The sequence below is a fragment of the Notothenia rossii genome, assembly GCF_949606895.1.
Source record: "Notothenia rossii genome assembly, chromosome: 7".
In the NCBI taxonomy this organism is placed as follows: Eukaryota; Metazoa; Chordata; class Actinopteri; order Perciformes; family Nototheniidae; genus Notothenia; species Notothenia rossii.
In genome coordinates this window covers 33340093-33354096 of record NC_136905.1, presented here as the reverse complement: position 1 = coordinate 33354096, position 14004 = coordinate 33340093, and the positions used below count along the sequence as shown (strand labels likewise).

The following is a 14004-nucleotide window of genomic DNA, read 5'->3' as shown; positions in this document are numbered from 1 at the left end:
AGTACTCTCAGTCTTGAGAGGTCATCAACTTCCTTGAAACCTGGGATTACAGAGTTCAACTTGTTCCAATAAATGCTCCTTACTTCGTTGAATGTTTGGCACTTCAGGAGGAAGTGCATCTCTGTCTCAGTCTCACCTGTCGTACAGTGACCACATGTTCTGTTCTCTTTTGGTTGCCAGGATCTTTGAGTCTTCCTGTTTCGATTGCCAGTTTGTGGTCACTGAGCCTGTACTTGGTTAGGATCTGTCTCTGCTTTCTATCTCTGACAGTAGAGAGATACTCTGCCAGCTCATACTCTCTGTTTAGAGCCAGGTAACATTCTAATCTACTTTGGCTTTTAGTTTCTTCTTCCCAATGTTGTAAATAGTTGTCTTTACATTGTGTTATAATGCGTTTGACTGTGATTGGTGTTTGGAGAGCAGTGTTGTTGAGAGACTGGTCAGAGTGGCTCTGAGAGGAGGCAGAGCTAGCCTCAGCACCAGCTGACATAGAGGACTCTTCTCTGGGGTTAGCTCTTGGCTTTGGAGGGCTTTGGAGTGGAGGGTGTCTCGGGGGCTGGATCTAAGGTGGTTAAAGAATGTCAGTGCTCTCTTTTGAGTGTTAATGATCAGTGGGTATCTGCCTAATTCTGCTCTACATGCATTTGTTGGTGTTTTTCTCTGAACACGTAAAATGTATCTGCAGAATTCTGCATGAAAGACTCTGTTGGATGTTTGTCCCAGCGGGTATAGCTCTGGTGACTGAGTGGACCCCATACTCACTACCGTACAGCGCAATGGGCTGGATCACACTATCAAAGATTTTGAGCCAGATTTTAATTGGAATTTGGACATTATAAAATGTTCTCTTAATTGCATTAAGAGCTCTTCTGGCTTTTTCTTTGAGTGCATTCACTGCCATGTTGAAACTTCCTGATGCTGTTATGGTTAAACCGAGGTAGGTGTAACTCATACTATGTTCGATGATATGATTATTTATGGTAAACTGGTATTTGTTCTCCTGACATCTGGGGCGTTTTTGGAAAACCATGACATTAGTTTTCTTCATATTGACTGCCAGGGCCCAGTTCTTACAGTACTGGTCTACTATGTCCAGCTGTTGTTGTAGTCCTTGTTCAGTAGGAGACAGCAGAACAAGGTCATCAGCATAAAGCAGACACTTCACCTCTCTCTCTAGGAGGGAGAGGCCAGGAGCAGCACAGTGATCCAACTGAACAGCAAGTTCATTTATATATATATTAAATAAAGTGGGACTTAAATTGCAACCCTGACGAACACCTCTTCTCTGGGTGAAGAATTCAGTTTGTTTGTCTCCAATTTTAACAGCACACTTATTCCCTAAATACATTGATTTAACCAGATCGTACATTTTGCCCCCTATACCACAATGTAGAAGTCTATAATAGAGCCCTTCGTGCCAAATAGAGTCGAAAGCTTTTTTGAAATCAATGAAACAAGTGAATATCTTACCATGTTTTGTTTGGTGTACATGTTTGTTAACTAAAGTGTGAAGGGTATATACATGGTCGGTGGTGCGGTGTTTTGGAAGGAAGCCAATTTGATTTTGACTCAAGATGGATTGTCGGTTAAGGAAATCTTGTATTCTTTTATTTAGAATACTACAGAATAATTTCCCCAGACAGCTGCTGACACAGATGCCACGGTAGTTATTAGGGTCTGATTTGTCTCCACTCTTATGAATGGGGGAAATGAGCCCTTTGCACCAGATGTCAGGAAAACATCCTGACTGCAATATGATATTGAACAGCTTTAATACTGTACCCTGCATCTCTGGGGTGCTGCATCTGAGCATTTCGTTTTTAATGTTGTCTGGGCCACAAGCTTTCCTTGGCCGGAGAGATTGTGTCTGTGTGGTCAACTCTGTGTGCAGCACTGACAGACTTAATCCACGCCCACCTTCGGACTCACTTCCGTATAAATAGGAAGTAGGCCCTACAATCTACTCCCACTTTTCTTCAGCACTCCGTTGCAGAAGCACTGCCAGGCACAAAGCTCTTTTCAGAGCTGTTTAATAAAAAGCAAACATTCCTGGTTCCCCTGGGCCCATCCTCCCTCTCCTCCGAACGGGGGAGACAGGGCGTGGGAAATGGTGTCAACGCGACATATGAGTTACAAACGGAGCTCACGGTGTGAGTCCTGCCGGGGATTAGAGCACGCAAACGCGGCTCTCACTCCCCAGGTGTCGTGCACTCATTGTGTCCGTCTCCCTCTGGCCCACAGACAGTGGAGAGCGGACGCTCTCGCTGCTGCGGCCGAGGATGATTGGCTAGTCCAGGAGTCTTACTCTGTGGACCAAGCCTTTTATTTATTGGATCCGAGTGGCGGGCAGCAGTCAGGCGACTCCTTCCCCTCCATTCACGGATCACCATGTGGTTCCCCCGCCATGTCTCCCTCTCCTCCGGCGGGGGAGACGGGGCGGGGGCCCGGTGTCGGCCCGGTAGCCGAGCCTAGCTGGCCGGCTGGCGGGCTGACACCGGGTCCCTCTATCCGCCATCCCGGCTCTGCCGTCGATAGGCGGTATTCTCCAGGAACTCCCGGAGATCATCGGAAAGGCAGCCGCCTAATGAGATCTCCCCGTTCCCCCGGTTCAGGAGAGCTCTCCTCCGGATGACATAAAAAAAAGCTGCATAAGCGGACTCACGGCTCAAACCGGCTGTCTTTAAAACCTGTCGGTTAATTAGACAGCCCGGGTTTGTTTCCTATGTCGCATATGTGCCTCCTACACACACCTCCGCTCATTCCTCAAGCAGGTTTGAGCTTGAACCTCAATGTCCGGTTTACGAGTCTTCTAAACGGCGACATGATGAGAGCCGCTGTGCAATACAGCGTGTGGAGGTGCATAAGCCAGCTGTTTTGTTACCCGTCGGTTAGCAGACAGCGGGGCTTGCCGTTTGAGCCGGCTGTAACCTGTTGGTTAGCGCGGCAGCAGAGCTCGCGGCACAAGCCAGCTGTAATTAACCAGTCGGTTATTAGACAACAGGGCTTGACGTTTAAACCTGATGCTCCTAACCTGTCGGTTATAGGCAGCACGGTTTTTCCTCTGTCCCAGATGTGCCTATACTACAGACGGTCGTAATGAGCCTAGGGCTGTTATTACGCACCGTGTGAATAGCACTGCACACACCTCCGCTCATTCCTCAGCAGGTTTGAGCGTGAACGTGCCTCAATGTCCAGTTTACGAGCCTTCTCCTAAACAGAGACAGGATGAGAGCCGGTGTGAGAGGCAGTGTGTGGAGGCCCCCTCGCAGCCTTTTCGGTCCGGGCCCCTCTTGGGCTGTTTCACGGGCAACGGCGGCGAGGGCTCTGCCGTGGCTCGTCACCATGACAACCACAGCACATCCAGAGCATGTCACGCGCTATCAGAGTATTACTCAGAGTGGCGACGCGTGTGTTCGATGGACAGATGGATAATAATAAGCAGCAAGGGTCACCGGTTAAGCCGGCTGCCCCTAACCTGTGGGTTAGGGGCAGCATGGCTCGCTGCATAAACCGGCTGTCTTTAAAACCTATTGTTTTTAGGCAGCTCGGACAGCTCTCCTCCGGCGCGTCACACCCCGCGGGGCGGCAACAGCCCTCTCCGTGATGCAGCTGTTAGGCATGATATCAGCTGGTCACGTGGTGATCCCCCTCGGTCTCCTTCACAGTGAGGAGACTTCCAGAGGTGGTTTATTCGCCTGCGTATCGACCCCGTGCGTCAGAGGAGACGCATGGTGTACATCAGGGCTACTCAATTGGCGGCCCGCGGGCCAAATCCGGCCCCCGGGCGATATTTACTGGCCCTTTGAGTATAATGTTAAAAGAAAAAAATTAAAGTTTAATTAAAAAAAAATAATAATTTAACTTTTTTTTTTGGGCCAGAGTGCCTTTATTCCTGTGAGGGTGTTACATTGAGAGATAGAGGGGAAGACATTGCCTGAAAACTTTGGCGGGCTCGGGTTTCGAACCCACCTACTAGCAACTCCTGTCATTTATTGCGTCTCTGCGCGCGTCCTCGCGGCTCGCGCTGCCCTTCACTACAAGCTCGCGCACCTTCGACGGTTTCGCGCCAATGGTACGATTAATCAAACCTGGTCAGCATAGTTGGATATCAAAATGTCTCTTTCTACGTTAAAACAACGAAAGGTTGACACCGAAAACCGGCAATTCAACAGCGAGTGGAAAGAGAAGTACTTGTGTGTAAATGTCAGTGGGAGGCCCGTGTGTTTAATCTGCAATGAGTGTTTATCGGTGTGTAAAGAGTACAACTTGAGAAGACATTTTAAGACAGCTCACACCAACTTTGACGCCAATTTTCCAGCGGGCTCTGATGCTCGCCACCAGAAGATTTTGGGGCTAACTTCGTGCTATGACCAAAGACGTAGCTCCCTGTTTCGGGCTTGCACTGACCAAGAGAGAGCTACCGCAGCGTCCCTACGAGTGGCCTGGATATTAGGCAAAAAGAAAAGGCCTTTTACGGACGCAGAGACAGTCAAAGAGTGTATGCTTGCATCAATTGAGGAAGTGGTTGCAGATGAGAAAATCAGAAAAAGCGTTATTGACTCAATTAAGAACATTCCGATTTCTGACACGTCAACATCAAGGAGAGTGGAGACCCTTGCATCGGACGTTTTTGAGATTCTCTTGGACAAACTGAGAAAGGCGGAGGTTATGTCGCTAGCTATTGATGAATCCACTGACAGCAGCGATGTTGCACAGCTGTGCCTCTATGTTAGATTTTTTTATGGTGAGTGCTTTCGGGACGATCTACTTGGATTAATTCCTTTGGATGGACACACGACCGGTGAGGTGATGTTCCACAAAGTGGTTTCGTTTTTCAAGGAGCACAAGTTGGGATTGGAACGTATTAACATGCTTGTAACGGATGGGGCCCCTGCGATGTCGGGCCGAACACAGGGACTGTCCGCTAGGCTGGCAGATGTGGCTCCACAGCTGAGATCGCTTCATTGCCTCATCCACCAAAGCCTCCTGTGCGCAAAACTGAGTGGTGAGTTAAAAAACACAATGGACTCTGTCATGGCGATTATTAACTTTATTCGTTGTAACTTTATTCGTTGTCAGACATGTCAGCTCGATATCATGATTTGCTCATGCACAGTGACATTAGATGGCTAAGCAAAGGAAATGTCTTGAAACGATTTTGTGAACTTAAGGAGGAGATCATGGCGTTTCTCCGCAATTCAAAACGTAAAAAAGCCAACGCCTTTCTGTGTCTGATAGAGAATGATGAGTTTTACGCTGCTGTTTGCTTTTTGAGCGACATTTTCCAACATCTGAACCAACTCAATTTGGAGCTGCAGGGCAGAGATAAAATGGTTACACAACTTGTGGAGAGACTCCATGCGTTTCAAAAAAAGCTCACACTTTTTTTTGCGGATTTATGTCCAGGCAAAATGCTCCATTTTCCAACACTGCGCACTGCAGGTTTACAAATCACCGAGGTGATGACTGGATTTATGGACGCATTGAAAACCAACTTTGCCGCGAGGTTTGAACATTTCAGTCTCCCGACTTCTTCTTTCGTGTATCGTCGTCATATGTCCAGCTCAGTGTCACAAAGCCACGCTCTCGTCTCTGGTCCCACTTGGAAGAGGCCAGCCTCTGAAGGAGGTCTGTACAGAGGACAGGTGGTGATTATGTGGTCGGCAGTCTGTTCAGGCTCGCCACACTCGCATACTGCGCTGTCTGCCAGGCCCCACTCCTTCATTGATGATTTGAAACGACCAACCCTAGTACGGAGGCGGTTCAGTAGGGTCCAGTGCCGGCGTGGTAGATGTTCTCCTTCGACTCCATCTCCCGGGTCTTGGATGTGATGGTGCAGACGTGTGAGCTCAGCCGACTCCCATTCCTGCTTCCAGGAAGTTGCTAACCATGCCCTTGTAGACAGGTCCTCAGGGATGGAACCAAGCATCTCTTGTGCTCTCCTGTTGTAGGGGTGACGGGACTTGAGTCTGCTTGGGGTCGCTGCCTTAGTTGTGGTTTCATGCAGGATATGCCAGTCATGTTCTTGGGCTTTCCTTGCAAGTGCAAGGGTAGCGGCCTCTCGTCGGAGGCCGGCCGGGGCAATTCCCGCTAGGACTGGCAGGTAGGACACGGGGGTGGGCTTCAGGCAACCAGTTATGATCCGAAGGGCGTTGTTAATGACAGGATCAATCTTCTTCACATGTGGGCTTCTACACCAGACTGGGGCACAATATTCGGCAGCAGAGAACACCAGGGCTTGTGTGGATATTCGTAGCGTCCTGGCGGAGGCACCCCAGGTTGTACCAGCGAGGCGGCGGATAAGCGAGACCCTTGCTGTCACTTTGGCTCTCACTTCTTCCAGGTGTTGTTTATAGGACAATGTCCTGTCCAGCCGAACACCGAGGTACTTGGGGGCTAGTTGGTGCTCCAAACGTTTGTTGTCAATGGACACCGATAGTTCCCTTTTTGCCTCTCTGTTGCACAGGTGGTATGCGGCCGACACAGTCTTCCCAGTACTGAGCTGCAGACGCCACATGCGCATGTAGGCAGCCAAGATGCCCATGTCCTGGTTGAGACCCTGTTCCACCGCTGACCATGTTGGTTGACGCAGCATGATGGCCAGATCATCCGCGTAACCATATTTACTGGAGTTAGTCTCCCGACTGAAGTGATGAGATTTGTGAAGGACCCCTTCTCTGTGAATATAGAGGGGGAGTTTACACTGAAAGCAAAGGAGCTGATTGTGACATTAAATGAGGCGTCTTTACAACTCAAACTCATTGTTATCAGATTACCTGCGACAGTCATTTCAGCTGGCAGGTTCTGAAAAGTTCTGGACTCATGAAGTCAGCCACGAGAAATTCCCTCATTCAAGGGGTCTTGCACTTTTTGTCCTCACAATGTTTGGCTCGACTTACACGTGCGAATCGGCATTCTCACACATGAATGCCATAAAAACTAACAATCGAGCATCCCTCACTGACCAGCATCTGCAGCACTGTATGCGTATTGCCATGACAACGTATACTCCCGACTTCCCTGCTCTTGCTAAATCGAAAAAATGCCATTTCTCTCATTAGATGGCATATATCTGCCAAGTTGGTTGCATACTGTATGTCAGTTATCACTATGTTAATCAAAAAAGGTTTGAGTTTTAAAAGGCTGTATGTTGTGGTTTGGTAATTAATACAAGTCTTTTGATAATTGTTTTTGCTTTTAATTAAGCAATTGATGTGGTATGGCTCACTTGTCTTTATTGTTATCATACCATAATATGCACTGTTGTTTGTGTATGGCCCTAAATTGCTATTTTGTGTGAATTATTCGATCATTTAATCTAAATCTAATGATGTTGGTTATATTAGCTTCACATGTACTGAGTTCTGAACTTGCCATTTATAAAAGGCCTTGGGGCTATGTTTGATTTAATTAAACAAAATATATGCACTCCACTATGCTGTTGTAGTCATTTCATTTCATTCCTTTATTTATGCAGGTGAATCCCATTGAGATCATTGAACTCTTTTTCAAGGGTGACCTGCTGTAGTATTTACTGTGTCTGAAGCTCTTAATATGATTGCTCATATTTCAAGCCATTTTCTTCCCGGCCCCTTGCTTTGGATCATTTTCATCAACCGGCCCCCATTCCAAACTAATTGAATAGCCCTGGTGTACATTCTTCCACCCGTGGGTTTGGATTTAACCTACTGGAAAAATCTCCACGTCAGTGGGGGTGCCCCTGAGCAGAGTGACGTCACACCGCAGTGTTCACAGACGCATCACTCGCAGGCTGAGGAACGTGCATGTCGCAGGCAGTGGGGGGACAGTGGCCGGGTCACATGTCTCTCCATATAAACGTGCAGGAATTACTCTCCGTATGGAAAGTAAGCCAGCACTTCGCCCCGTTGCTGTACAATCAACATGTGTTGATTCGAACAGGCAACAAAGTAGCGATCAGCGCAGCTGCTGAACACACATCCTACACAGCCAAATGGACAATGTTCCGTTTGGTGTGTAGGGAAAAGCCTGGACCCCGTTACGAGCCCCCTGCCTCGTGCTGTCGTTCCTCCAGTTCCTCCAGCTGGACAGGAATTGGTTTATAGCACGATCTAAACATATGCTGCTGCCATTTCATCTTGCCACGTAGGTTTTGGGATCAGCACGGTGTTTAGTCACCCTCTGACAAAACGTTTTCTACGGGGAGCACAGAGACTCAGACCTGTGTCACGCGCTTTGGCGCCTCAATGTGTTTTGGCTTTAGTGTTACGCGCACTGAGTAAAGCTCCATTTGAACCGTTAGATCAGGTTCCCCTGAAGTTTTTGTCTGACATCAGCTAAAAGGGTGAGTGATTTGTCTGCTCTCTCTGTGGCTCCGTCATGTCTCCGGATCCAAGCAGATGGCAGCTCAGCTGTTTTGCGCCCTAACCCGGTTTTTATGCCAAAGGTTATCACAAGCTCTTTTAGATCTAGAGTGATAACTTTGGATGTCTTCTTTCCTCCTCCTCACACATCAGAGGAAGAAGCCACATCTCATCTCCTCTGTCCCGTGCGCACGCCGTCGTGCTATATTGCACGCACGGCTGCTTTACGCAGCTCGTCTGTTTGTGCATTACTGCACAACGGCTGTCACACTGGCTGTGTGAGGCTGTGTCACAGGCGTATGTCTCCTCTGGGGTGGATCCCCCGGAGAACATCAAAGCGCACAGCACCAGAGGATTTTCCTCCTCTACGGCGTTGCACGGAGGAATGACAGTGAAGGACATTTGCACTGCTGCATCTTGGTCTTCCACCTGTCAGAGTGAGTAATGTCAGGGACTCAACTGCGTGCCCTCTCTCCTGCCTGTCGGCACTTGGAGAGCTGCCCTTTTCCCCCTCTTTGATCGTGTTAACAAGTGGGACTTTGGTCTCTACTTTTTATAACGACAGGTAGCCTATTTAGCCTACCTTCTTTCCCTTATGGAGAATATTCATTTTTTAATGCTATATTCCCTGGGAATGTGATGGTCCATTACGCATGGCGAATTGGACATGGGTTATTAACTGAGTAGGTGTTTTTTGTGCTTCTGGTAACGGACGGAACCAGTGGGGCGTAGACTACATCCTGCTTCGCCCTTAACCCAATAGCGATAGCCTTAGAGGGCGAAGCCTTATACGATATAGAACTGGGGTTACGTACTGTAACCCAGTTTTTATGAGTATAGGCGCAGCCCTCTAAGGTTCGGGCCCCACTGGTTCCGCGAATAGCTGAAGAAAAGCTGTGTGGGAGTAGATTGTAGGGCCTACTTCCTATTTATACGGAAGTGAGCCCGAAGGTGGGGCCCACGTCATAGGTGGGCGTGGATTAAGTCTGTCAGTGCTGCACACGTGCAGTGGGGATTACCCAATAGCGATAGCCTTAGAGGGCAGCGCCTATACTCATAGAAACTGGGTTTCAGTACGTAACCCCAGGTGGCTGTACTGTTCCAGCCGTCTCCTTTGTGTTTGTTTGTTTCCCCCTGTCTGTGTTGTTTGTGTGGGCGTGGTGGCTGTCACTCCTGGTTCCCGGCTCAACCTCCACTCACCTGCTGCAATCAGCTGTGCACCCTCCCCGACTACACACCTGCTTTCCATCAAGCCATTTACAACGGCATATCAACGGAGGCTCCACAACCTTTCTCCGCCAGATCGTGAAGTATCAGCCGTATCTTGCGTCTCCCCTCCGGTACACAGCACCGTAGTGTGGAGTTGCATTAGGTAACGCGAGATACGGCTGATACTTGCGCATTAGTTTCTGTTATGGATCAGTGTCAACAGTCCTGCCAGTAACGTTACTATATTATCAATACTACTTTAGTTATAGCCTGATATATGATTGCTAACTTTACAATGTTGTGATGTGACTGACGTTAGCTAACATTAACTGAAGCTAACGTCGGTCACTCACCAAGACAGCTGCTCTGTTCTCCACTGGTTCTCCACACACCAAAGCTCCATTTCTCTCCGATGGCCGTTATTTTTTCTAATCCTTGGATGCTCCTGGTCTCTTGGACGCATAGCAGGCTCGTAATTATAATCATATGCATTCGAATATATATTTTCAACCCCTTCTGTGTCAAAACTAGCATTGTGAACCATGTTTATTCATACGTTAAACCGGCCGCTCTCCCCCATGTTACGTCATACGCGGGAGGTCACGTGCGGAGGCTTTTTTATGCGGAAGTGAAAATGTCTTACTAAAACGACGCCAGATGTCGCTGTAGTGTATATTTCTGTATATTTTGGGGAAAATCTAGTGTATGCATCAATTTCCTACACATTTATTCACTGGTGTCTCTAACTTGCAAGTTGCTCTTTAAATGTAACAGAGGTAAATATCTGATCATTTCAGTGAAGCAGGCACAGAAGAATTTCAGACTGTCCTAATGTAACTAGGGTAATAGGATTTATCAGGTGATACGGTACACAGAGGACTGTTTGTACCTCAGTGTGGGGGGGCTCGGGCTCAGGCATGCTGGGTCCGATAACCGTGATGCTGTCTTCACGGTCCTTCTTGTCCAGTAGACCGGCTGCCATCACTGCTGCCTGCTGCTCTGCAACCCGCGCTGCCAGCTCCTCCTGAAGCCCAGCAGGAAATGTCTTCTTTACAACACAGTAACACACAACCCCAACAAACAGACAACCAAGGCATAACAAATGTGGAATTATTTGTAAGATATCAATCAAAAAGCAGATACCATTCTGGCCTGTCTCTGAGCTCTGACATCAATCCTTTTCTGTGCAGCGGGGGTGGGTGGAGCAGAGTACACGGTGGGTGCCGCCTGGATAATTGATGGGGTAGGTTTGATGGGGGGCGGGGGTCCCTGTCTTATGGGCAGAGCCGACCCCATGGAGACCATATCACGGACCTTAGAGAGAGAAGGAGCAGACGCAAGATTTATAATTTCACCCCATGTGGAAAACAATAAGCAATGGTGTTGACCGAGAGAAACAGCACAGTGTCATTTGGTTTTATAGGAAGAGTTGAGACCTGAGGGGGGGCAGCCATGTGTTGGAGGGGCTGAGGAGCGCCCTGAGGTGATGGGCCCTGCATGGAAGGAGGCATCATCATGGGAGGAGGAGGAGGAGGCCGGGGCATAGGAGGTGCCATTGGAGGACCGCGCATCATCGGCATCCTCTGACCAACTGTCAACACAGGTAGAAGCAGAGGTTGATTCTTTGTCAACAACATCAAAAACCCAAAGAGAGTTCCATGAAAGAAAGCATTTCCATATAGGTCTGATTTATTGATTATCCCCAAAAGATTACTTGGAACAATTCTCCTGAAAACTGCCAATCTTACCAGGTCTATGCAGGATATGAGGGACAAAGGCCGGTCTCAGCATGGGAGGATGCATCGGAGGGACTGGGACAGACAGGAGACACAGTGAGTGATGAACAAACATAGGAAATAGCAAATGTTTACATTTTAAAGAGGACATATTACGAAAATGCTCAGGTTCATATTTGTATTTTGTGTCTCTACTGTGACATGTCTCCATGCTCTAATTTTCAAAAAGCTCTTTATTTTTCTCATACTGCCTGTCTTTTCACCTTCTGTCTGAAACCAGAGCCCAGTCTGCTCTGATTGGTTAGCTGGCCAGCTCTGCTGTGATTGGTCAATCACTTAAAGATGTCCCATCCCTTAGCATAGCACTAACAATGTTTTGAAGTGCTAGCCAATAAAAGCACAAGTGTTAAATAGTGATGTCACTATGTTAGAGAATTAAACAACGGAGTCTAATAGAGGCGTTTCAGGCGGCCTCTTTAATATTTATTGTGATTTGTAAAAAAAAAGATATTAGATTGTTAGGTTAATTGAACTCTTTGGCACACCCCTAACTTTAAATGATGATGAGCAGAGTACTTCCTACATTGTATGCTAATGCAAAAGCCTAGTTCAGGAGTGTGGAGAGTTTATGTTCACCTGGACCGGCAAACACCGGGGGAGGACCAACAAAAGTAGCAGCTCTGGCATCTAATGTCTGCTGGACCTGAGAGAGTGAAGAGGGGGAGGGTCAGTAGACAAAATAATAGAATAATAATCTCAAGACATTGCCTCAATTAGCCTTTTTGTTTCCAGAGATCTGTCACCTTACATTGAGCAGGGTAGATAGGACATTATTATTCAGAATGATATTAGAAAAGTACAAACCTGACTGTAGGTGTTGGTCCCAATAATGGCTCGCATTACAGGGACAGAGAGAGCAACAGGTATTCCCTCCCCCATCACAGGGGGGCTCCCCGATACTGCCACCGGACCACCGAGGACCTCCTGCTCAAAACTAAAGCGAGACAGACAGTGTTAACATTGGTGAGAACACAGTCTTTTATAGGGTGCGCGACTAGTTAATTCCGTTCTGGGTGGAAGTAACATATTTTTAAAAAACAACACAAGAGCAAAAATTGAATTGCAGTCAAAGAAAAGCCAAGTGAAGTGGAGCCATAGAGTCAAACTGCAGAAAATACTACCAATGCTAGAGGCTAAACACACATTTGGTTCAATTATCAAGATTGTTGGCAATGAATTCCTTTTTGATTGACTTACAGACTAATGAATTTATCCTATTATTATTTGGCATCATCAAAATGATCATAGGATAAAGAGTTTGTTGGGTTAAAACCTGGCATCGAAGCGTCAGTGTTACTAATTGTTTTATACATACAACATATGCTTGAGGAAGGATACATCCTATCTGCCCCAGAGTGATCCCCTCCAATGCATTTCTTAGAATATGTGATCATTTAATCCTGTCATTGATTTTCCAAAGTGACCTAATTGTATCAACTGGAACATCTGACGTCACCAAAAACATCATCAGTACAACAGATACACACTTGGGGTGTGAGCCGGAGAAGGCTTATCATCTGGGTGTTAGGACCACCTGATGTTCACCTAGAATATAATTGCTGGTGTGCTAGGTAGAACTAGTATTAAACGTATGTGTTTTTGGAGAAGGGATCTTTGAAACGGTGGTACTCACAGAGCCATCTCAGCCTCCATCTCTTTCAGACGCTCCTCTCCCGACTTGAGCGCCATGCTGTGAGACGGAAACAAACAGAAAGCAGCCAAACAAAGTCTTAGTCAATGCTGTAACCGCTGAATACATAGACCAAATATGATCACTGCCAAACACCCCATTATTGTTAATAAGCCCACATAAACAGAAAGAGACCTTATAGATTGTAACGCACTTAGAAAAGGAACAGTATTAGTTTGCACTGTGAATCATTATATCAATAATCACTTTAGGAACTTATTTACTAATACACACCTGTATAATGTAGACGCGTTTGATGTGAACTGTTACCTCTTGCAGACTAAGCTTACTTAACACACTTTTAAGGCTGTTTAACTAAGCTAAGTGGAGTTAGCAACACACCAGAAGAAGCTAAGCTAAGTTAGCAGTGGAGCTAGCTCTGCTGAATCAACAAGCACACCGGTAATGGTAGGGCTTAGCACTGGGTGGACAATATTATTAGGGCTGATAGTAAACCTACTGAACAAGAAGGGGAAAACATATTTAAATATAAAAATAAGTCTGCAGTAGCTGCTCTGCTTCTTCTTCTTCTTCTTCTTCTTCTTCTTCTTCTCCTCCTTCTTCTTCTTCTGCTTCTTCTTTGAGGTTTATTGACGGTTTGCCACGAACGATTAGATGCATTACCGCCACCTACTGTTCTAGAGGGGGGACCATTCTTCTTCTTCTTCTTCTTCTTCTTCTTCTTCTTCTTCTTCTTCTTCTTCTTCTTCTTCTTCTTCTTCTTCTTCTTCTTCTTCCTGTATTCAATATTGTGGAATTATACCACTGTGTTTACATTGTTTTAAATTTTTCCAATCAATCCTGTACTCAAATACTTAATAATGGCCTTCCTGGTAGCTCTTACCCCCTCACCTTCTGTTCCCAGTATCCCCATCACATGTTGCAGTGTTATGTGTTCCACATTTTCTTTCACTCCACACCAACTGCATTGTTCAACTTCGCTTTTTCCCATTATAAACATTGTGCC

At 46.8% G+C, this 14004-nt stretch overlaps 1 protein-coding gene across 1 annotated transcript; it reads right to left on the bottom strand.

The window, feature by feature from the left end:
• Window positions 1-1579: 1579 nt before the first annotated feature.
• LOC307046677 (RNA-binding protein 42-like) lies at window positions 1580-13664 on the bottom strand. Its single transcript, XM_079693177.1, has 8 exons — window positions 13272-13664; window positions 12981-13037; window positions 12152-12281; window positions 11924-11990; window positions 11300-11362; window positions 10988-11142; window positions 10695-10865; window positions 1580-10575 (listed from the first exon to the last, which is right to left on the bottom strand). The coding sequence occupies exons 2-8, from the start codon at window positions 13034-13036 to the stop codon at window positions 10345-10347; spliced, it is 873 nt and encodes a 290-aa protein (XP_079549303.1). The 5' UTR covers window position 13037; window positions 13272-13664; the 3' UTR covers window positions 1580-10344.
• Window positions 13665-14004: the final 340 nt, after the last annotated feature.